Source organism: Aphelocoma coerulescens, chromosome 1 (genome assembly GCF_041296385.1).
Source record: "Aphelocoma coerulescens isolate FSJ_1873_10779 chromosome 1, UR_Acoe_1.0, whole genome shotgun sequence".
In the NCBI taxonomy this organism is placed as follows: Eukaryota; Metazoa; Chordata; class Aves; order Passeriformes; family Corvidae; genus Aphelocoma; species Aphelocoma coerulescens.
In genome coordinates this window covers 100670143-100693291 of record NC_091013.1, presented here as the reverse complement: position 1 = coordinate 100693291, position 23149 = coordinate 100670143, and the positions used below count along the sequence as shown (strand labels likewise).

The 23149-nt window shown below is 46.2% G+C and overlaps 2 protein-coding genes across 2 annotated transcripts; one reads left to right on the top strand and one right to left on the bottom strand.

Moving 5' to 3' along the window:
* The first annotated feature begins 65 nt into the window (after window positions 1–65).
* On the top strand, window positions 66–13197 carry VTCN1 (V-set domain containing T cell activation inhibitor 1). Its single transcript, XM_069021343.1, has 5 exons — window positions 66–189; window positions 958–1305; window positions 2892–3170; window positions 3847–4008; window positions 13110–13197. Exons 1-4 carry the CDS (start codon window positions 66–68, stop codon window positions 3966–3968), a joined length of 873 nt encoding a protein of 290 aa, XP_068877444.1. The 3' UTR covers window positions 3969–4008; window positions 13110–13197.
* CTC1 (CST telomere replication complex component 1) lies at window positions 6177–22933 on the bottom strand. Its single transcript, XM_069021331.1, has 24 exons — window positions 22872–22933; window positions 22652–22791; window positions 20090–20336; window positions 19001–19197; window positions 17257–17401; window positions 16562–16864; window positions 16260–16388; window positions 15700–15926; window positions 14040–14211; window positions 13754–13954; window positions 13393–13519; window positions 13081–13195; window positions 12280–12748; window positions 11846–11935; window positions 11416–11559; window positions 11058–11128; window positions 10183–10292; window positions 9689–9854; window positions 9359–9445; window positions 9115–9274; window positions 8576–8640; window positions 8180–8342; window positions 7912–8038; window positions 6177–6667 (listed from the first exon to the last, which is right to left on the bottom strand). The coding sequence occupies exons 1-24, from the start codon at window positions 22890–22892 to the stop codon at window positions 6507–6509; spliced, it is 3837 nt and encodes a 1278-aa protein (XP_068877432.1). The 5' UTR covers window positions 22893–22933; the 3' UTR covers window positions 6177–6506.
* Between the last annotated feature and the right edge of the window lie 216 nt (window positions 22934–23149).

Sequence of the window (23149 nt, the reverse complement as noted above, 5' to 3'; positions counted from 1 at the left end):
CATATTTGGGGTCTGTGGCTCACCTGCCTGCACCTCCTTCCTGCAGATGACTCTGCAATGCAGACATGGCGTGTGAAGCATGTGGGCTGTGTGGTAATGTTGTCCTTCCCTTTTTCCCCAACAGCATGACTACAGTCATTATCATCCTGGCTGCAGTGATTGCCCTGATCATTGGTTTTGGTGTCTCAGGTATGTGACTGCTCAGATTTCTTGCTCTTACTGGTGAGGTGATGAATTTCTACCCTGCCTCTGCCTCCATGTGTCCATCCTGCACACAGGCTGAGGTGTGATCATGTGTGGAAGTGCTACCTACCACCCTGTAACAAAGGGAACCTTCTACAGTTCCCTCAGAGGCAACAAAAATGTGTTGCTTTGGTGTTGTCCAAAATGTAGCCTCCTTGGCATGTGCTGAGTGAGTATAGGTAGGGAAGGGCTGCATGGGAAAGAGGACCTGGCTCTGGGAATTCTCGCAGCTTAGGATTTGAAATGCTGACTTTTCTTAAATGAAAAAAAATGTTTGGATTTCAGTAACAGGGAAAGAGCTGCTGTTTCTCTGCCAGCATTATGCCTTGCAATCACATTTATTTTGCATAAAGGGAGGGAGGTCCTGACTAAGAAAAGACACAAAAATCATGCTCTTCTGGCAGCTGCAAAGAGAAAAATCCCTGATACATATAAGTAAACAAGAAAATACCACATGAATTCTTCTCAAACAACTAAGAACAGCTACTTTTTGAAGCACTCTTTTGGTAAAGAAATATTCCTGTGCTTTATCTTGGTGTACAACCCATGGGAGATGACCTTTGCTAGCAGCACTGGTAGCTGCCATTGGTGGCCTTGCCGTGTGCCAGTGCCTGTTCAACCTCAGGCTTGGCCCATGACAGCCACAGGGCAGTCTGGCCTTTCTCCAGACTTGCTGCCTCCCCTTTCTCCAGCCTCCTTGCTCTCTCCTTGCAGGAAAACACTCCATCAGTGTGACAGCGCTGACGTCTGCAGGGAACATTGGCCAGCGCAGCATCCTGGGCTGCACTTTCGAGCCTGACATCCGGATGGACAGCATAGCAATCCAGTGGGCCAAGGAGGGGGTGGCTGGGCTGGTTCACGAGTTTAAAGGTGGAAAGGATCACCTGCAAGAGCAAGATCCGTCGTTTCAGGGCCGCACAGCCATGTTTGCAGACCAGGTGATCGGCGGGAATGCTTCCCTGGAGCTGAGGGATGTGCAACTCTCCGATGCTGGCACCTACCGGTGCTCTGTCGTCACGGCCAGAGGGAGCGGGGCAGCGGTGCTGCGGTACAGGACAGGAGGTGAGGGCTACAAGGAACAAAATCCTGCTGCAAAATACGTGCTAGTGCAGCTTGGTTGAACCTACCTGTGCTTATGATGGTGCTGCACCCCTGAGTAGGGTATTTTCCTGGCTTTTACAGGGATATTTACGGCCTTACCCACTCTTTTGACACCATTGTTCCAGAAAAGGTTATAATTTTGATAACATAGTAGCTTTTTCTCACTAGAATTAGGATGTATCTCCAGCCAGAAGTGCTGCATAGTAAAAATTGTAGTGTATTTAATATATTGTTCTCTGTTTTTCCAAAGTATTCAGTTTTTAAAAATTACTATCAAGGCAACAAGCCTCTGATATCATAGTTATCTGAAATACTACATATTTACAAGAGTCAGTCCTCCAGGGGAGATCTGGAAACGACCTGACCTTCAGCCTCTTCCAGTGAGATGAATTTGGCTGCAATAACAATTCACCTCCCAAGGGGTCACCTCATGTTGAGTCTGATGGTTGAACCACTTGAGGGTCTCCTCCAGACTGCAGTCTTTGCACCCTCCCTCTCATCCCTGTGGCCAGAATTGCTGCCCTGCAGCTCAAACTGGGCGAGAAAAAGCCCTCAGACCTCTCCTAGTGAAAAAGGGTTTTGGCTCAAGCCTGAGGGTTGCAAATATTCCATGGGGACTTGGTCCCCTACCCCTCCTTGAAATCTTGTGGATCTGCCTGTTTTTGTGTTGCTTGATTGAATGTTTAAAGTAATCCACACTGAAAAGGCATTAGAAAGAACATGTGAAATGCTGTAATGGGTTTTATTTCCAATGTAGCTGTAATAACTGTTCTGTGTGGAAAGACAGAGATGTTCCCTTTAGCTGGTTTTCTTTAGCTTTCCCTTTCACCAGTTCACCTCCAGATCCTACTACCCAAAGCCAAGGCCGATGAATGCTAAAGGCAAGTGTCCTGTGCTTTGGCTGTGTACAGCCCTCCTTATTCCAGGTCTGCAGGGGATTGCTCAGGAGAGGAAATGGCCTCAAGTTGCACCAGGGGAAGTTTATATTTAATATTAAGAAAAATTTGTTCATGGAAAGGGTTATCAAGCCCTGGAACAGGCTGCCCAGGGAGGTGGTGGAATTATCTGCTATCCCTAGAGATTTAAAATGTGCACATTTATGGTTATGGGATAGTGGTGGACTTAGTGCTGGGTTAACAGTTGGACTTGATCTTAAAGGCCTCTTCCAACCTTAACAATTCTGCAGTTCTGTGAAGCTGTAGGTGTTGGTCAGGCCCCCTTCTCAGTGCGTGGAGGGGGTGAATAATCTTTCCCCTGTTATTAAGACAAACTAAAAGACACTAAAGCTGTGCCAGGACCTCAGCAAATCCTGTCAAGCCAGACTGCTGTGTCCTAGGAGTCCTTAGATCCCCTGTGGTCATCCTCCCATGGCCCAGCCTGTACAGAGCTCTGTCTGAGCCTGTTTTTGGCTTGGCTACAGGCAGTGCTGTGACGCTAAGCAGCCTAAGCATAGAAATACCTGGGAGTGGCAGGAGCAGTTGGGTATTTCATGCCCAGTTCCTATCACTTGCCTTGTTTTGACTCTCTCCCTGTTTTCCCTCCCAAAGCCTTCAGCATCCCCATGGTGCAGGTGGAGAGCAGCAGCCGTGGGGACACGCTGCAGTGCACAGCCCCGCGCTGGTTCCCTCGCCCTGCCGTGTGCTGGACGGCCTACGGTGACACCGGGGAACACCTGCCCCACGCTGCCAACACCAGCTACGAGCTGAACCCTGAAAACATCACTGTGAGGGTGGTTTCCCTCCTGCACAACGTCACTGCTAATGCCACCTACACCTGCATGATTGAAAACAGCATTGCCAAGGCTATGGGCAACATCAGAGTGACAGGTAGGGTTCAGCATCACCCAGAGACCACAGGCATGGGGGAGAGGAGTTGAAACAGTGTTCCTGGTGCACCCGGGGGTTCCTCCAGCACCTCGTCAGTCAAGAAAGGGACTGAAAGCATGGCTAATCCAACCACTTCTCCCTCTGTCCCTGGGATGGAGGAAAGGGTCTGTGTTTGGTCCTGCTACTTCATATGCTTCCCATGGTATTGACTGTCACCTTGGCATGGGGACAGAACTGTCAGGGGACCAGAAGGAGGGACACGCTTCAAAGGAGTGTGTATTACTTTGGAATGTTAGCCAAAACCAAACCAACCAACCAAACCCCACATCTTTTGACACATTCTTTAGCAGTTCAGCTTAGATCCTAGTTGAGTACCAAACCAACAGGCCCCTTTAGCTGTAATTAATGGCAATGCCTCTGACTCTAGCCCAATCCCTTTGTTTTACTCACTGAAAATCAAACTTTCCAAAGGTCCTGAGTATTTTCTGCTGTTCTACATGAGAGGGGTCATAATGCTTCTACAGCCAGGACTTCATGGCTATCGGTCTCTGGTACAAGAAGCAGGGTCTATCTTCTTCCATATTCAGAAAAATGGGAAGGAATAAATACACACACTTTATTTGCCTTCCCTGCTATGTTCCTGTTCTGGTAGCCTCTCACTGTTTTTCTGCTACAGATTTCAGCATTACAAAGGTGACCAGCTTGCAGCTGGTGAACCTGAATGCAGAGTCAGTGTCATCCTCATTTCCGGCCTGTCACTGGATGCTTCTGCTTTCCTTGTACCTGCTGTCAATATAAAGCCTCTATAAAGGAATTGGAAACTCTACTGGACCTAGAGGTAAGCTTGAAAAGAGAAACTCATAAGCATATATGTTCAATATATGTAGACCCTCTTGCTGAGTTTGGCTACAGCAGCAGACCTATCTCAAGCCTGCCAGAATGAGAGAATGTGTCTTTCCCCTCTGCCCATCCTTCCCCCATCCCCACCTTTAGGTGGGATACATGGTTTGTCCCTCCCACAGGCTCCCTGATGGCTTCTCCCATCACTTTCTGCAACCTTAGAGATCCTTCTCTTGCACCATCAGCTGTCAGCTCTTACTTATCCCCTGGTTCTCTTTCCTGTGCACCCTCTGGACCTGGGGTATGGTTTATGGCTGCAAGGCAGCACGGGCTTTCTCCCTGCTCACGAGACTGGCTGCAGTACAAGCATTGCTTGCTCCCACTTTATTCAGACAAATCCACAGTACAGTGCAGTGTCTGCAGTAAATACTTACAGACACCTTGAACATGGCTAGAGGGAGCTGCCAGCCTGAGCAATCCCCTGCAGACCTGGAATAAGGAGGGCTGTACACAGCCAAAGCACAGGACACTTGCCTTTAGCATTCATCGGCCTTGGCTTTGGGTGGTAGGACCTGGAGGTGAACTGGTGAAAGGGAAAGCTAAAGAAAACCAGCTAAAGGGAACACCTCTGTCTTTCCACACAGAACAGTTATTACAGGTACATTGGTGGCAGGACTCTCTTCAGGCTTTCCTCCCTCTGGGGCTGAGAACTTTAAGAGTTCCTGCCAGTTCCAGAGCACACAGTAGCACAAACATGAAGTTAGATGATTTCTCTTGTGTTATTATTTCTTACCCACACCAACAACAGGATACTTTGTTTGGCTTCACAAGGAATGTGATAAGAATTGCGTAAAGGAAAAGTTCTGATTGCAGGACAAGTTAAGTTCCCTTGTCTGATCTAACACAGTGACCAGAACTCTGACCATGGGCAGAAGTTCAGACACAAACAGGAAAAGGGTTTCCCGCAATACAGCTGAGAACTGCTCCTTCAGAATACTAAAAGCAAGCAAATCTTAACTCCCCCAAACAGATTTGATTCACCCATCTCTTAGCTTGTGATTCTCTGACTGTACTAACAAAATTGTAAATAAGAGAGCCAGTTAATCTCCTCCATCTTCTTGGAATGCTAAAATCAAACTCCCTGTCTGAAAAATATGTGAAAGGCAGAACAGCAATGGGTTAGAAAACTGCCAACAGGCTTGGAATATCCTGGCAAAGGCAGACCACATCTAAAGTCCTGGATGAGGAGTGATGATTGCATTTGTAATGTGAAATAAAAGAGGAACAGATAAGTAGACAGCAGACAGAAAACTAACATACAGAATGAGAAGGAAAAGGAGATTAGTAAGATACTACTGGAAAGTTCAAATTCAAAAGCAAAGTTATTAAATCCAGATATCACTATAGAGCCAAATTTTGGTTTTTTTAAAATAGCTGTTATCTGGCACTTCCTATCTATTTTTGTAGCACTGCCTGTTAGTTATATCTTAGGAGTACTTTCAGTTGCACTTTTTAGTCAGATTTGATCTCTTTGTCTCATCACTTACAGTCAACATTTTCCTCAGGCTGAGATAATTTATTTTGGGGTTTTGTTTTCTTTTCTTTCTGGAGGGCGGAGAGTAAGCTTTAGTAAAATCTTTACTAAATCTTTAATTTAGTTTTGCAGAGAGCACCTACAGAAAAAAAGGTTGTCACAGCAGAACTTGCAGAGACCTCTGCTTTAAGCTATTTTGGCAACCTTTTAGGATGGAGTCTCAGAACTTTATTGAATGGTGGCATGTGTCAGGTCTTGTGCCACTCACACTTTTGGTCTCAGAAGTGGACAGTAGGCCTTGAGGGGGAAGATACTTCACCCCTCAATAAACCCAGTGCCTGTATCACAGCTCAGTGCATGCCTCTTCTTACCAGCCCCACCAAATGTTCAGGTGGCTGTTCATAAACTGCAAAACAATGCCCAAATAATCTTGTCATTTAGTATCATGATCTCCAAACAGCAACTTACTCACTTTCCTTCTTGAAGGAGATGCTTTTAAAGTGTAATTTTAATAATTTCACTTAGGTTAAGAAGACCATATCCTGTGGGAACTGTATAGTTTTGTTAATGGTCACCATATAGCAAACAATGGTCACCTCAATACTAAAATAGATACTGAAACAGATACGGTGTTCTTTAAGTAATATTTTAATAGCTTTATTTAGTAGATACTACCACACAAAATGCACACATTGTGTGTCCCAGGCCCAAGGCAATAGCTGTCACATAGGGAGCACTGAACATCTCTCTTCCAAAATGGAGCCCAGTATCACTGGTCAACAATGGCCCACAGTGACCATTCAGGAATTCTGCAAGTCACAGCAGCTGCTTGTCTGCGCGCTGCACCCTGTGCTCACAGGCTCGTGCTCCCACTGGAAAGGAGATTTTAAAAGCTCCCGCTCCCAGTAGGTATGTCCATAATTCCTCTCCCATTGGGAGAGATATTAAGCAGTGGCTCCCACTCAGCAGGAACTGGATGTCCTCCTCATCCTCTGGCTGTTCAGGTAGCGTAAGGCATCTTGTCCCACTTCCTCCACCTTCAGGCACAGCAGGCTCGGACGAGGCCCCACTTGTGACACGAACTCCACTTCACCACAGCGAAAATTCCGCAGCTGCAGGGGAGCTGCAGGGGAAAGATACAAGGGGTAACAAGTCAGCACAGGGCTCTGGCTCAGCTCTAGCACACAGCTGCAGAAGTTGCTGGGAGAGAGAATATTACAGTGTGGATACTGTAACACGCCTATATCAAACCAGGAGTCCCGTGGAAAAGAAATATCTATGGACCGATTCTTGCTAGATGTTTCAGAGATGTTTATTTCTCCAGCCGCATGGCCGGGCTCTGCCGAGGAACTGCTCAATCACGGGACCCGAGGGTCCTTTTTTGCCCGCGCAGGGGAACACAAACCAACCAATGGGGAACGAGGCTGACCAGGGGGAGGGAAACTCCGTGTGTCTGTGCCCTCAGGGCCCCTCTCCCAGGGCTACATGGGGGGGGGAAGGGGGGAGACCCCAACAAGAGAAGGCCTTGCAGCAGCTGCTTGGCATCTGCTAAACCTCAAAGCACAGCATGATGAATGATTCCAGGATGTAGGCAGATTAATGCATTTTTCCAGCATCCCTCCAACTTGGAGGAAACAGACATTCTACACTGTGAAACACTGTGAACTATGTGCTGCTCACAGAGCTGATGCACTGAGTATTGTATCCTCTATCAGTATCAGCAACCTGCCTTTATGAACAGCGTACATGAGCGCCAGAAACAGTCTCCATGCAGAGCATCCTCTTGTGGGCTTAGCAAATAAACCCCTGCAGCACCTGGTGTCAAATTTAAGCAACTAGGTACTTGTGCAAACAGTGTGAAGAACTGGTGTGAAGAATGCCCCCTTAACACAGCAACTGCACAGTTGTGGCAGCATGAGCTCGGAACCTCAGCATTCATGAATTCAAAACACTTCAGTGCTGATTTGCAGATGAGGATTTCCAGGCCTAGTATTGACCCTATGTGCTGTCCTGTCTAAAGTAAAAACCCACTTGATTTGAGAGGTCTGCACAATAACTCTGGCTGATCAGATTCTTGTCCCAGACAAGGACTGGGAATCTTTCTCAAAACAGCTTTATGTTTCTGTGTGAAGTAGAAAAATTAATGTATGTTGTTTTAGTCATTTCTGTAATATTCTCTATTTTCGTAACCATGGATCTACTAAGACACAACTTAGTTCTACACTACAGAATTCAGAATTCCAGGAAAATCCTTCAAAGATCTTGCTTTGTGGGCAGTGAAGGCAGCTCTCCTTCCCCAGCCTGGTGAGATGCCTCCTTCCTTCCTTCCCACACCAAATATTAGGAAAAGCAGCAGTACTTGCTTACCAGGCTGCAGGATCTTGGAGGGCTTCCTGTCTAGACTGAAATCCAACAGGATAGGGCGACATATGAGAGGACTCCTGCACAGACTCCTTAGGTAGCAAGCAACGAGATCCTCAGGTTCCTCTAGACACTGAGGAAGGAAAGAGTGTGTTGCCAGGGGGTGTTCAGAGGGAGGCAGGGAAGCTCTGGAAGACCCAGAGCAAAGGGAAATCCTGTCCAGCCAAGACTTGAGCCCACCACACTGCAATTGCTGCTGGAATAACCCACTCACCCCTGTGCCAGGAGCTTCCCCATGCTGAATGCACACGCTGCCCCTGCTCTGCACACAGTTCTGCACAGCTTCCCACTCGAGAAGGCTCAGGCCCAGCACTGCTGCCACATGTTCATTCCTGCACAGCACAACAGCTTCACCTGTTCCATCCTCCACCAGCACCCTGTGCAGAGAGCAGGAAGGCTGGGATCAGAGGGAGGGCAGGACAGTGCCTGGCTCCCTAACAATGGTCACAGCCCTGACAACAGATCTCAGGAGAGTTTGTTCACATCTCAGAAGATGTGATAACTCCATCTTTGCTGTTCTGTCCACATCCCATCCTTGATATGATCTTCCCCCTCCTGTTTGTGGTGTAATTTGTTCCCTCCTCCCACACCCAATCCCTACAGCACTTACCGTGCACTGGCTTGCCTCACTCCTGTTTGTGATGGACATGGAGGATTGTGTCGGGTGCATCTCCCCTGAAGGAAGAATAAAACTACAGCTATGTATGGGTGGTGTGAGAAAGGGAAGGGCCACTGCTTATTTTAACCCTTTCCTAATTAAGTATGCAAAGGTGTAAAGAATTTCACTGCATTTCCAAGGAATGTCCTGGAAAAAGTTTATATGGGGAGAAAAATCACCTGCTGCAAGGTGCTGAACCCCAATAGCAGTGAACATGGGAAGAGCAGAGCATTAACAGAGGAGGATTTTCCTCTTCAGTGTCCTCACTTCACTCCGAGTCCTACCTGCCAGTCTGCCTGGCATAAGATACATACTTCTACTCAGTTATCACTTTGGTCCCTTTCTAATATGCAAGTCCTTCTCAGACACTGGAAAAGAGGGTCTGTAATTGAGATAGGAACTCTCACTTCTTTTACATGGTAGCAAAGGATGTGTGAGGGTAAAAAATATGCAAGACCTCTCACAAATTATCTTTGTGGAAGCTTGAATACCTCCTTGAAGATGCAGCTGCAAAGTGAGCAAACCCACTGCAGGCACACAGTCAGTACACAGGACAAGTGGCATAAAATCCGGGCCTGGAGCAGGTTTTGCAGCTGAGATCTCAAGCTGGATAGAAATACTAGTGAGGGGGATGAGGATTCTCCTGCAGGACTAGAAGAAATAGGAATTTGAGAAGCTTGGAACACAGAAGCCTTTCTTGGGACACTGTAAGATGAGAATAGACCCAACACTTACCTAGAAGGAAAAGGTAGGTGAGAAGCTGGCAGAGATACAATGCTCACACAGCTGGAGGCAATGTATGTGCAATAAACATTATGGAATCTGCAATATGAAAGAGCAGACATCAGAAAGAGCTCACAGAAACCAAACACTCAGTTTTCTTGGGATGACTGGGCTGAGCTGCATTTGTAACATGGTAGGAAAATAATTTATGGTAAGGAATTGGGAGACACGAAGTGTGGACAAGGGATGAGGAAAGTCCACATGGGAGGTCAGATGAAGAGATGGTTTCAAAGACAGCAAGAGAGATCAGAGACAGGATCAGGGCTCTAAAGACAGGAGGACCTTGAGATCTTGCGTTCCAAATTCTGGAAGAGGATCTTGGCTCCAGGTAGCAAACCCCAGAGATGCTGCAGGTAGGTGGCAGTAATGTAAACGTCCATCACAACAGGGGAGCCTGGAGCAGCTGAGACACTGAGCTTCACGCTGTGATCCCTGGACAGCAGAGTCCCTGAGGAGGCACAGAACCACAAACCATGAGCTCACTCACACAGACAGCATGGCCTGTCACTGAGCTGGGCCTGCTAGAGGGGTTTTTCCTCCCATCACAATGAGGATATCACTGCCCCACCTCCCAGATTTTCCAGGTACTGCATTCCCATCTCCACATATGCAGTGTGCAGTTTCCTAGCCCTTTGACATGCAACAGGATGCAACATCCTGGCATACTTCCACTATTCCCAGACACAGCAGCACAGTTAGCCAAGTCCATTGGCTCTTTGAAACAGAAAGAATCAAGAACCAATCTGTTGCTTCTCGACAGGCTGCCACAATCTTACCTTTCTGCTTTGGAAGGCCAGCAGTCACAGGTGGCTTCTCATTCTTGGGAGAGGCACACAAGGTCCTCTCCATGACCTCACCACAGAAAGAAACAAGGGAACCTGTGAAACTGAGAGCAGACCAGGATTTTTGTCCTGCCTGAAACAAAGGGAGTAGAAGAAGGCCTGACTTCAAGATTGCCACAAAGTAGAACACTGTTGGTTAAGACCAGTTTTGGGGAACCTACTCTTGAGCACCTGAGCTACTGGACTGAGGGCAGCTTGCTGCAGCCTACCCCTCCCAGGGACAAGAGGCCCGTTTACCTTGCTTTCTGCTGCTTCAGGCTCAGCAGTGAAGAAGAAGGGTGAGGCATTACAGCCTTCCTGTCTGCTAAACTCCTAATTGTTTTTCTGAATTAGAGAAAGAAGCCAAGCAAAGGAAACAGTTTATCATAAGACACTGGTGAAAATGCCAGTGTACATGCATATCACTCCAGATTAAACATGCTTTGAACAGAAAAGCTTCTAACCTTAGTATTTGTTTGAGCAAAGTATGCTAAAGCAATCTAAAAACAAAAAAATCATACATTGTCTCATTTTCCTTGCTGTGCTTCTTTCCACTTTGGCAGACACCTTTGGGACCTAGTCCACACCAGCAATAGCTGAACCATCTTCTAGACACCATTTTGCAGTCTTGTCACCTACAATCCCTTTAAGCTTTGATAACCAGGATGGGAGAAGTCTGGACTACTTGCACACAGGCAGATTTCCAAACCATATTCCTAGGGTGGATATTTCATATAATATAGTTTAATATAGCACTGCTCCCAATAAAAGTTAACATAGAGCCGTTCCCTAAGACACAGTCACTTGTAATTTGGGGTAGACCAACATACCTGCTGCTAAGCACTTCTGGAATGGAGGAAGTCCTCTGGTCCATGCCTGTCAGCACTGACACAGCTGTCAGCTGGAAGTGAGGGAGACACAGCCTCAGACAGGTTGCAGTTTACAGGCATCCTCAGGCAGAGCACAAAAGACAAGCTATGCACACTCAGAGCTAGGTCAAGCAACTCATGCTTCCTTCTCCAGATGAATTTTGAAGCAGGAAAGTGTGAAGCCCAGCAGCAGCCTCTGATTGAACTTAGAGCAGAACAGCCTCATCAACAAGATACTCTGTATTGATAATTTTCTAACTAGTTCTGGAGAGATCTACACGTAGCCTGCAAAAGCCCCAGGCAATAAGGCACTGCATACCTGGCGCTCAGGCAGACAGGAGATCCAGGTCTCATGCTGTAAGTACCAGCTATCTTGGACAGGCAGGCACAGGGGGCAGGATGGCCTGTTCAGAAATGTTGCTGGCACAGGTGGAAAACAGAGCTTGTCAAACACTTCCAAGTCCTGAGATAAGAGTGATAAGGCAAGAGAGAAGACTATTAGAAGGAAGGAGATTGAAGTTATATAGGGAAAAGGCAAAGAACAATGGTTTACAGAACAAAAAAAAAAATTCCACTAAACTCAGAGCTCTGAGAATTTTAATCAAACACAGAACATAAGCAGTTTCTTGGCAAGACAGAAGGAAATTCCAAGCCTTGGAAACAGCTTAGTCACCCTCTGACTCCTCAACTCCCACATGCAGTTCAGCACAAGTCTCCAAGAGAGAGCAGCGTGACAACTTCTCTCTTACCGAGCAGCAGGGCACAATGAAGCGATACAGTCCATCCACATGCAGGAATGGGAACCATCGCAGAGACTTTCCCATGAAGAGTAGCAGTGCCTGGTGGGGGAAGGGAGAAGAGAGAGAGAGAGAGAGAGAAGGTAATGAGAACTGTTAGGTATGGAATGAAAAATACAGCAAAAAGAAAGGAAGCCCCACCCAGAGGATGTCTTGATTGAGAAGCAGAGTTAGCACCACCAAGAGCAAGAGAAGGCAGATGCATTTACAGGAAGGTGACAGAGAGGAGATGGAACTTCCTCTGGGTATAAGAAGGAATTTGCCTGCACAAACACACAACTGTACCCAACACAAAAATCACTTCCCCAGCGATACTGAATTACTACACAGGCTCGCTGAGGAGCCAGCTCCCAGACTTATCAAACTACACCCCAAAACTGCCTCACTTCTTGCTGTGTCACGCCCTCTTCTCCATTACAGCCAGTCCCCTCCAGCTCTGGTAGATTCCCAATTTCTCTGGGGTGGCCCCAGAGACATGGTCTGCCCAGCCACAGCACTGTGGCTTGGAAACTGCGCTGCAGCTCCTTCAGCTGTGCTTCTTTAGCTTCTTCTCCAGGCAGCTGGTAATTGCGTGACATGAGGCCCTCTTTCTGGGTAACCAAGAACAGGTGAGATACACAGCTCGTTGTTCTGGTGCTGCTCTGGCCCCCCTGACAGTTCTCATCTCTGCCAGTATCTGCCTTGGGATCCTCCAATTTCAGCATTTTTGCCTCTGGGGTTTCCAGCCCATATGTTGTGCTGCCATCTTTCTTCTTCCTCAAAGAGGAGCTGTTTCCACTCCTAAGGCCTTTCTGGATTTGTCCTTCAGCAGCATGGATAACCTGAACATCCTCAAAGTAGAACTGCACATAGACACTGAAATGACAAATGGTAACAGTGAAACTCCCTGCTCCTGACACATGGTTGTCCAAAACAACTGTTTATCTGGGAAAAGCACTTCAGCTGAGTGTCCCACAAGTAAAGAGTGGGAAAGAGTGAAGAGGAGGGCAGCTCCCAGGCTGCATGTATTCTGAACAAAAGGGAGATGGTGGGTTTGTTGCTGAGAAAGAGCTCATTTTATGCAAATAGCAAAGAACAGTTGCTTTGGCACTGAAATGCTATGTTGGTAAGAAGCCTTACCATAATCCAAAATATTAATGGAACTGGAAAGTGATGATTTAACCTGCACACTAAATAAAGAGACTCACCTAGTTTTTTTCTCTCTCACATGCTTCAGATTCTCCAGGTGTTCCCAGGAGGGAAAATCAGTCTTAAGGAATCTCTCCACTACAAGCTGGTAGTTTTCCACCTGCAAGAGTGATCCTGCAAACACATCAGAGAAAAGAGCTGAGCTAAATAAAAAGAGAACATAAAACCAGTAAGGTCAATATCCTCATTTTAAAGTCATGAGGTCAGGCAGTGACAGTTCAGCATCTCCACACCACATCTCTTCCTCGTTTTGAAGCTGGAAGGCAGAAGAGCAAAAGCTCAGCATTCAAATACAGTTTAGTGGGACATACCTATGAGAGCTGTCTGGGCAAAGGGGCTACCATCCTTATGGGAGATCACACAGGGAAGCGTACTGCTCTTGTCCTGCAGCTGGAGGGAACTGGTCCTGGAGGAGACCCTCAGCACACCCAGAAGTATCTACAACAGAAAGGAAGCTGCAAAGAGCATCAAACAACTCCTATCTTTGAAAGCCATAAATCAAAGTGTGTGTAGCAGCAGCTCAAATTCAGTCTGTTTTCGACACATCACAGTGAGAAAAGCAGTGTCATTCCCTAAGAGCAGGAAGGGGCATGCACTGCACAGGGTGCTGGAAGGCATGGTGAGAGCCAGGAGCTCTCAAGGCACAGACAGGAAAGGGAACAAGGCACTTACCAGTTGGGGCTGGAAACTTCCTGCTGAGAGTGTGCAGTAGGACCAGGCCAGTCTGCGATTCAGCTCCTGGGTGCCCATATGCTGTGCCTCCAAGGGGGAAAGCAGCTGTGATGGACTGAAGCCTTCCCAGCTCCTCTGTTCTGCCACACGGCAAACTGTAGACAGAGATGGGGCCTGGCATGGAGGGTTCAGAGTCAAATACTATGAACAAAAGAGAGAAAGAACAAATCAGCTGAGTTTCTTTCCAACACACCAACAGGAAACAGCTCACAGAACATTTACTCACTTTCTGCAGGGGACACTGGTGTATTTTTGCTAGAATTTCATTATAAATATCTCTTGCTTCCTCGCTGTCTGGCACCATAGCTTGCAGAATGGGGACAAGGAACTTTTCAGCAGCTCCAGGGTTTCGGTGTGTAGAGCTACGCAGTCGATGGTGCCCAAAGAAACAAGAAAACCTGAAAAAAAGTTATGACCATTAAAAGCAAAAGTCCATGCATTTTAGTGAGTCTTGCACCTAAGTTAGGGACTCTTTCTGTTTGTTATGAGTGAATATGCTGTGTAGGACAAGAACTAAAGAGAACACAAAAAACATGAAGTGATTAAAAAATAGAACATTTAAGGTCAATGCAGATTTATGTTGGGCAGACACAGAACAGGAAACTCCACAGAAGTGGACAGACTGGCAAAATCTCAAAACTCAAATGGCCAGAAAAACAAACCACGTGAAGATAATCTCCCTCTAAGTCACACAAATGGATCTCCATGCATTTTGGCTAGGTTTGATATGATTACTCATGTAAGGTACACTTGGCTTTCTTTCACAGGATGCAAAAAATCACAAGGCAGAAACAAACACAGACTACTCTTCCTCTTATTCCAATATTTTCCTCATGTAGAATCAATTTCAGAAGTTTAGCTTACTGCTTTTGAATGTCTGGGAGTGATCACACTGCCAGCCAAAATATTACTTAATAACAGAAAGTGAATTCAAATGGAAAAAGCAACTAACTCACTGGAATAATTTTTAAGCAGTAGAAGGACTTAGCAATCACATTTAAAGAAAGTGAAAAAGATAATAAAACTGAAACTTAGAGCTAGCATAACTCCCAGGGCAAAACTGAAGCTGTTTTATTGGAAAGCATAGTCAAAATTCCACAGTGCCAGTATAGCACAGGAACACTGAGCATTCTAGAAGATGCTACTTGACTGAGAATAAAATGTATGTATTTTAAAGTCCAAGGCAGCAGTTACAGTGACCAATAATAACTGCTCCAGGACAAAGACAAATATTTTCACTAACAGAAGTCAAAATTAAACCCAGAAACTGGCCCACAGCTGTCCTGCAAACAGAATGCAGCATCAGGGAGAGTCGGAAGCCATGTAGAAGACTCGGAGTTAAGCACGGGTGGGAAAATCTGCCAAGACAGAGACTCTCAAACAAATGATCACACTCCTGGCAACACTCAGAATATCTCAAAGTGATATGCTGAGCAGCTGCTGCTGCTTCTGTGCACAGTCAGGACACAAGAGTCTTTACATCAGTTGTGATTTAGTTGTAGCACCAGGTCCCACCTTCAGCCTCAGTGCCCACATTGATCTGCCAAGCAAACCACACTGGCAGGCAGACATCCCTGTGGTGCTTCTGTATTTCAGGACAAAACAGTCCAGGCAGGATTACATGAGCACAATGCTCTTAAGTGCTGCAGCTTCACCTGCACCTGAAAAGTGGACATGATTTTCTCATAAGAGCAATTGCAAGGTAACAAGCAACTGGACATGATGTGAAGTGTGGCTGAATGGCTTACTTAGGCCTATAAACCAGAAGCATTTGCTGCTTGTAGTATCCAAGCACAGTAATTTTGTGATCCCTTAGTCTAGAAGACACCCAGGTAACTTAAAAAGCACATTTAGGCATAGCCTGACTTCAGAAGAATTGTCCTCACCTCTCCTCAAACATCTCCAGGAGGCTCACCAGCCAGAGGTAAAGTGGCATTCCAAGATTGAAGCGGAAGAGCAGCTGTAAGCAGAGATTTCCTGAAGAGGCCAGGGGCTGGTAGGGGGTGCTGAGCCTTGAAAAACTCTTCAGCACAACCATGCTGCTCAGGCAAGCACCAAGGACAGTGAAAGGGAAGGACACCAGAGGCTTCTGCAGGAGGTGGACATCGATGAGCTGGGATACACAGACATCCAGTGTAAGACAAGAGATAGCCAGTCTGCCACCACTCCCCAAAACTGTCACCCCACCTTAAATCCTTTCTCACTCTACTGGATTGTCTATAATCAGGCCTGAGGCACCAAGCACAGTTGAGGGAGGAATCAGATAATAATCATATCAAGTCTCATGACTAAGCCCAGGCAGTAAGAGCTCCAGTTTTTTTCCAGATACTTTCTGAAATAATGTTGATGTTCCTGTAGCCTTCTGTTGACCCACACACTCACGAGCCATCCCCAGGGCTTGAGCCTTTTCCACTGAATACTTCATGACTTGCAAGTCTCTGTTTACCTCCACGCACGCTCCCGGTCGGAGTCCCTGTGCAAAGTTCAGCAGTGGCTGGTAAGCAAGGCACAAGCAGACTTGGTTATCCAGTAAAAAGAGACCAGCTTGGACATTGAGTATTTTGGTGACAAAGCCCTAAACAGAAAGCAAACAGAAAGTAACAGGAGTGCAGAGAGTCCCAAAATATAAGAGACTTACAGGCCTGAGCAGTAAGAAAATAAACTCGTGATGAAAACAATGCTTCTTGCAGGCCAGGAGCTGAAACCCCAGTGCATGAGTGGGTGAAGGCTAAGTCTACAAACCCTTACCACATAGGAGATGATCTTGGACTCCTTGGTTGATCTTGGCGTCTCCTCTGCAGCCCCCAGCTCCAAGGAGCCACTGAGCTCCTCAGCAGTCTCAAGGAAAGAAGACTGAGTGGATTCTCCTTGCCAAGCACTTTTCAGTGGCTTCTCCCTCACCTGCTCTGCACAGTAGGGCAGAAGGCAGGAAGACACACTGGTGACAAACATCGTTTGTCCAGATTTCTTCAGGCTGGACTTACTCAGGCCAGTTATTGTGTACCTGTGACCCAGCTGGAAGACATGATGCCACACCAGCTGGCTTGGTTTCTAGAGCAGAGAAACCAAAAGCAACATCAGCATCAACTCCAGTGAAAAAAAATTCTTCCTGACCCCAATAACCCCACACCCAAAACCACACCCAAAAAACCCTTTTCTCACCCAGAGGATTGCCTCACACTCCTAGCAAAAGGGCTGTATCTGCAAAACATTCACGGACACTGCAACTGCATGAGGGAGAAGGACTGCACTTCTGCAGGGCACAGAACTAGACTTCTTACCTACAAAGACTATTGTACACTGGGTGCAATTAAAAAGGTATCACTAGTAAAAGGAAGAATATAAATCAAACTGGGAGATCAAGGGCAAGCTTCAAAGAATTAATCAACTAGCACATACACAGATCCAGACAGTGAATTTGTAGCAAAATTCCAAGGACTTACTTGCACCAGCACAGGGACACAAGCAGCTGAGGCAAAGCACTTCAGAAACAGAAAGAAGAATGTCTTGTGGTGAACACGAAGGAGAGGCCCGAGTCTGGTTAATTCCCCTGCTAGAGTAAGCTTTGATCTTTTCTTACATGGAATCCTAGAGAGCAATTGAAGAGGCAACTGAAATCAGAGATGAAAGAACAGCTCAAAAGTATCTCAAAAGCAAAATAAACAAATACACAGCATGCACTTCCTGGGAATAATGGATCCAACGAAGTAATATGATCAATCTCTGAGAGAGGTTTTCAAAACAATACTTGGCTACAAAATTTGTACTTTAACTTTTCTGTACTAAATTCCTTTGATGTTTTAGTATTTGAAGACAGAAGGGTTGCTTTGAACAAATTCACATGCTCCATGACAACAGCCAGGTTTTAAAAAGCTTTACCACAAGCAAGAAGCTAATCGTAGGTCTAAAGGATAAGAAAAAAAAGTCACAAGCAATTCTTCTGCAGAAAACAGAACTTGGATTTGTAGGTCCATGGAACACGATACTGTGGAAGCTCTAAACCTATAAACAAGAGGCCTGAAAGCAACAATGGAGCCTTTCTAACAAACTTGGCACAGAGTGAAAAAGCAGCAAAACTGAAAGCAGATGAGAAGCAAGAGAGGTGATATTTCTTGAATCAATTCTGTTTGTTGTTTCAAACCTACGTTTCAAAACATTTAAAAAAACAGTAATTGCAAACAAATTTATGTTTGTAATTTGCATTTCAGCTCCTGCTGGACTTGAATATAACCATCCCACTTACTCTAAACAAAAACATTCTTGACTCCAAAACATATAAACAGATATGACTTTGAAAAAACCCAACCAGTAGTAGACACACAGTAGAACCAGCACCTCACTGTAACATTTTTGTAGTAACATGGAAAATTGGTCAGATATCAGTCAATAACAAAGGAGCTTTATGTTAAAAGTCTGAGAACATATACCGAAATATGGAAATAGTTTTCTTGTTTAGAAAGGTTCCTTGAGCTAAATCAAACACTTAAGCTTAAAATTACTTTCTTCCAAGCAGATAAATCCAATAAAAACAAAGATAACTAAAAAGAAACTAAAGCACCATGATTAGTGACATTTTATTGTAATAAAATTACACCAAGAATTCTCTACTCAAGAAGATAAAACATGATCTAGCACAACTTGAAATTATCAACTTAGTAAGATTTGCAATTCCATTGGCTCATTTTCACATACTGTAAACTAAAGCGCAGTTACTTCTACCAGTTGACATTTCACTGGCACTTTTATCTCAGTAATCTGACCAGTGGCACATATTAACATCATAATATAATATAGGATTACTTTCAGCTATATTTTTCGTTCGCTGGATGTTCAAATAAAAAAAAAATTGTGCTAATCAAAAGAGTGAATGAATTTTAGCCTCAATGACAGTTGAATCAACACTGTTCTGTAATATGAAATTACATCTGGAAATACTTAAATTGGTCTTATTTTTTCATATTTTTTCATATATTTTTCATATGGAATAAAAACTTCTAATGAAGTGCTGGAAAACAGATGATTAAAGACAAGTGGCTTTGTTGTATAACTCTACTTCCACCACTCACTGCTATGCTTCCACATGTGGCAGAAACAGAGTTTGTCTCTTTCTAAGCCAAGTGCTTTTCATGTTACTTGCCAAGCCAGAGCAACAGTGTTATGATGGAGTTGGGCACGGTAGGTGTTTACCTGGAGGTGAGCAGTGGCTCAGCTGACACTGGGGAGGTGATTGGAATGCTGTGAAGTACTTCCTTAGGGGCACCTACTGGCAGTGGATCCACCAGGATTTCCAAGTACCCTGCTGCACTCTGGCCGGTCTGTGGTATATATGACCAGCTTGGGAAGACAAACAGTGACTCCAGCCACTCCAGTTCAAAGTGCAAGAGCTAAACCAAAAGGTAAGGAGATAAAAGTCTGAGATGAGTTTCAGTGTGTTTTCTCAGCACTGCTTACAATGTTCATTACTAATACACCCTTGCATGCACATTGCAAACTCTTGTCCTACTGCCGGGCTTCATTACGAAATGAGAGCAGTGTTTTCTGCCCACTCTCTCACCTTGCATGGAAAACTTCTGTCCTTCCAGATGCAAATCTGGAACTGACATGCTGAGCTCTACAGCTAGCACTTCCTGGGTTATAGTCACAAGCTCACAGAAAGGCGAAAATTAATTCACTGCAAGGCTGTTATTTTCGGACTATTTTTCTAAAATTCTTGCCTCCTTTCTTTTGCCCCTGTGTTTTCAGTTAGTTCTTACCAATACAACTTTTCCCTAGACTTTGTCTCCTTTGAAAGCCCAACTTCAGTGCTCTGTCATCACCACTGTAGGGGTTATTTGTCATCTCAATTCCCCTTGCAATGACCTTCAGGAAGGTTTTAAGTCAATTGTCATGCAAGCTATTATTTCCTCAAAGTATGTCATCAATGCCTCACTGACACCCAGTACAACTCTCCAGAAAGTTATTTCTGCTCCACTAGTTGGAATTCTGCCAAGAGGGGGGAGGTTTCCCAGGCCACCTTGTACTGTGGTGAATTTAACAGAACTGCACTGGCTACCTCTTTTTTCCAGGCCAGTACATTCAATATTTCTTCTCCCAGCAATGGCACATTTCACGTGTTCTATCCTCTGCCCAGGATGTGAGCTTGCTGTTTTCCTGCCTGCTACTGAGATGCATTATTTCCTTCACTGGACTCCGGCAGAACACCTGAAGCCCCTGGTGGTTTGTGACACTGTCCCAGAAATAGGAATAAACACAGAACCCCTCATACCAAGGACATACCTCACATGGAATTATCCCAGTATTATCCTTCACGTATAGGCAACCATCTACCAACTTTTCTTTGTTTCCTTGCCTTTCATCTGTTAAATAGCCAACCAGGATCAGGTAAGTCCTTGGCAAAGTGCTCTGCATGGGTAAAGCACCTTGTCCTTGGTAAGACCATTCCTTAAATTCATTAGTGCTCCAGCTCAGGTGGCTGCAGCACGGTATGTGCTGCTGATGCTGTAGGTCGGAGATGGAGATGAAACTGGGGGGAAAAAAAAAAAGGAAAAGGAGAATATAGCAGCATGTACAAAGAACTCAGTCTGCAAAGTTTGGGGATTACAGCGATCCCTGCAGCGGACAGTGCTTGGCCAAGCCAGAAGAGCCTCGGGTGTTGGTGCAGTCTGATGATGTGTCATGGCAAGAACCAACTCATTCAACAGCATTTATCAGTGGTGTCTGGCTTTCAACTCACTCAACACATCTGTCCTGCTTGAGCATCCTCTCTGAAAACAGACATGCTCTGCTACTGAGCTGGCATGGAGAAAACTTGAAAAGAATAATAATTGAGACTGAATAAAATGAAACGTTTTCAAGTGCATGTGGAGGGAGACAGGGAGGAGAACAGTTACTATTTCAGACATTTTTAGTTTGAATGGGACACTGTGAGAAAACCTCAACAATTGCTCAATACAGCTCACGTATCTGTAACAAAGACAGGTAAATACAGACTAAATCCATCATTTGGTGCTAAAATTGCTGAACTATAGTAAAACCAAGTTTGAACAACTAGATGAAAATTGTAACAGTTTGGGAATGAATTCTGTCCTGTGGATAGCTTGCAAAATGCAAAGCTGAGAGACAGCAAGCCAGTAATCTTAGACTGGGTGTTCACTTATAAGAACAGAGCCAAGCTAGCCCTGAATCTTTCCACCCTCCCTTCTGACTTCAGCAGCAGGGGGAGAAGGAGATGTAACATCAAATCAGCCACATCTGAAGCCATCCACAGTTTACACCTATCATGCTCAGACTGACCATGGGAGAACATGGGTGAACAAGGCAGCCTCCTCAGTAGGTTCTAAGCCTTTTCAGTGTTTCCATGATCATGGCAGCACTCATCATTGTTTTTTACATCCTGGCTCTCTGTGCTAGAGAATTATGCAAGTCCTCTGTCCATGCTAATATCAACACTGAAAAAGCCAACCCAAACTGTTCTCCAGCTAGTGATTTTGGTACTGGTTTCCAGCAAGCTGCACTGACAATTTTAAGTTGTGAAACTGGAGCTCTATTCACAACACCCACTTGCTCAGTAGCAGGACATAATCAACTTCAAAGGGTGTGAATTTGAAGAGTTTCACTTGATTAGTTCAGGGATCAGAAGTTCAAAGCAAGAAACTAGTCTAGATGAGTAATGGGTCTAAACCAGCAATAAACAGTATTTAGGTTTAAAAAAATTAATCAAAAGACATAAATTTATGCAGGTACTTATGTTGTGTATTTCACACGAATCTGAACAGGAGGTTAGTTGAAAATTCTGTTAGCTGAAACTGCTCCATCTTCAGAGACAGAGCACCACTAGAATAATACTGGTACCTATGATCCACAAGGAGAATACAGTGCTGCTTGTGTTTTTGTCAAATGTGCTGAGTGCTTTTTGGGAGAAACCAGAACTGCAGCAGGACACAGGCTCATGGTTATCACATACAGAGAAGCAAACGCTCTTTTCTCGTGCTCCAGAGCTTGGTGGTTAGCTGTGGATGTAGCACGCTGCTCACAAACTACTGGCCTCACAGGAGATAAACACCAAGTACCTTCTCTATGAATTCTCCTAAATATAAACCAAACTCTGGTTTAATTGTCATAAAATACACAAGAAAAATTGTGGCTTAATGAAATAGGCTTAGTCAGCATGAAAGATCGACCACCTGCATTTATTAACGATTAATTAAAGGTCACAAATCCCTAATCAATTCCAGTTGACCTTTTCCCCCCAAAACGGCTGTGCCAGAGGTTTTAATAGACGTTCTCCCACCATAAGCTGGAGCAAGAGAGAAACAGATCCGGGCAAACCAAACCCTGAAATATGCATATCTTTTAAGAAGCTGCATGTTCTTTATGATGGTGAGAACCCAAAAGCCTTTTATCAATGAAAATATGGATCATGTTATCCTAGATTCCCCCTTTGTCAGAGTGCACACTCGAACGCTAAGCTCAGCTGGCCAACAGGTTCGGAGACCATGCCCAGGAACTTCCTCTTGATCGGGCCAGCTGGATGCAGCCGGGACGCTGCCGTGCAAACGCTGTACAGTGCGACAGCTCGCTCTGGGCGAGATGCCCCACTTTGGTTACACTCTTTACCTACCGCACACAGGTGCATACGGTGCTTAATCACACCGCAAGGGCGGCCGGGGGCGCACCGAGGCCAAAAAACCGCGTGCGGTTACCCCTGTTCGACAACATCCCTCCCACAGCCGCCTTCCGGGACGGGCATCGCGCAGGAACGAGTCATGCCGAGCTCCCGGGAGGGCCGCACAGGGATACCGGGCCCCCCCGGTCCCGTCCTCTCCGCCCCGCTGTCACCTGTAGCCGAGCGGCAGCGTCCCGCCGCTCGCGCTCCGCAGGCACCGCAGCACCGCCTCCAGCGCCGCTGGCTCCTGCCCGTCCGGCGCCGGGAGCGCCCGGCGAGCGAAGTCCCGAGCCGCCCGCAGCCAGCGCTGCTCCTGCAGGGGGAAAGGAGAGAAGCGGGCTCTCAGCGCCAGGCGGGGGGAAGGATGCGGAGCCGCCCGGGCCCCTCACTCACCGCCGCGCTGGGCGCCGCCATGACAGCCCGCGCGGGTCGCGCCGTTGCCGTGGCGATGCGGCGGCGGGGAGCGCGCAGGGGCCGCCGGGAGCGCCGCGCGCGCCGGGCTCCGCCCCCTCCCTGCCCTCCGTCCAATCGCCGCCGCCGGCACCGCCCGGCCGTTCCCGCCCCTTCCGGCGGGGTGGCGAGAAACGGGATCCGGGAGCGTGTGGGATAGCCCTGGGCGGGCGCCAGGCACCCGTCGACGCCGCTCTATCGCTCCCTGCCACAAGTGGGCA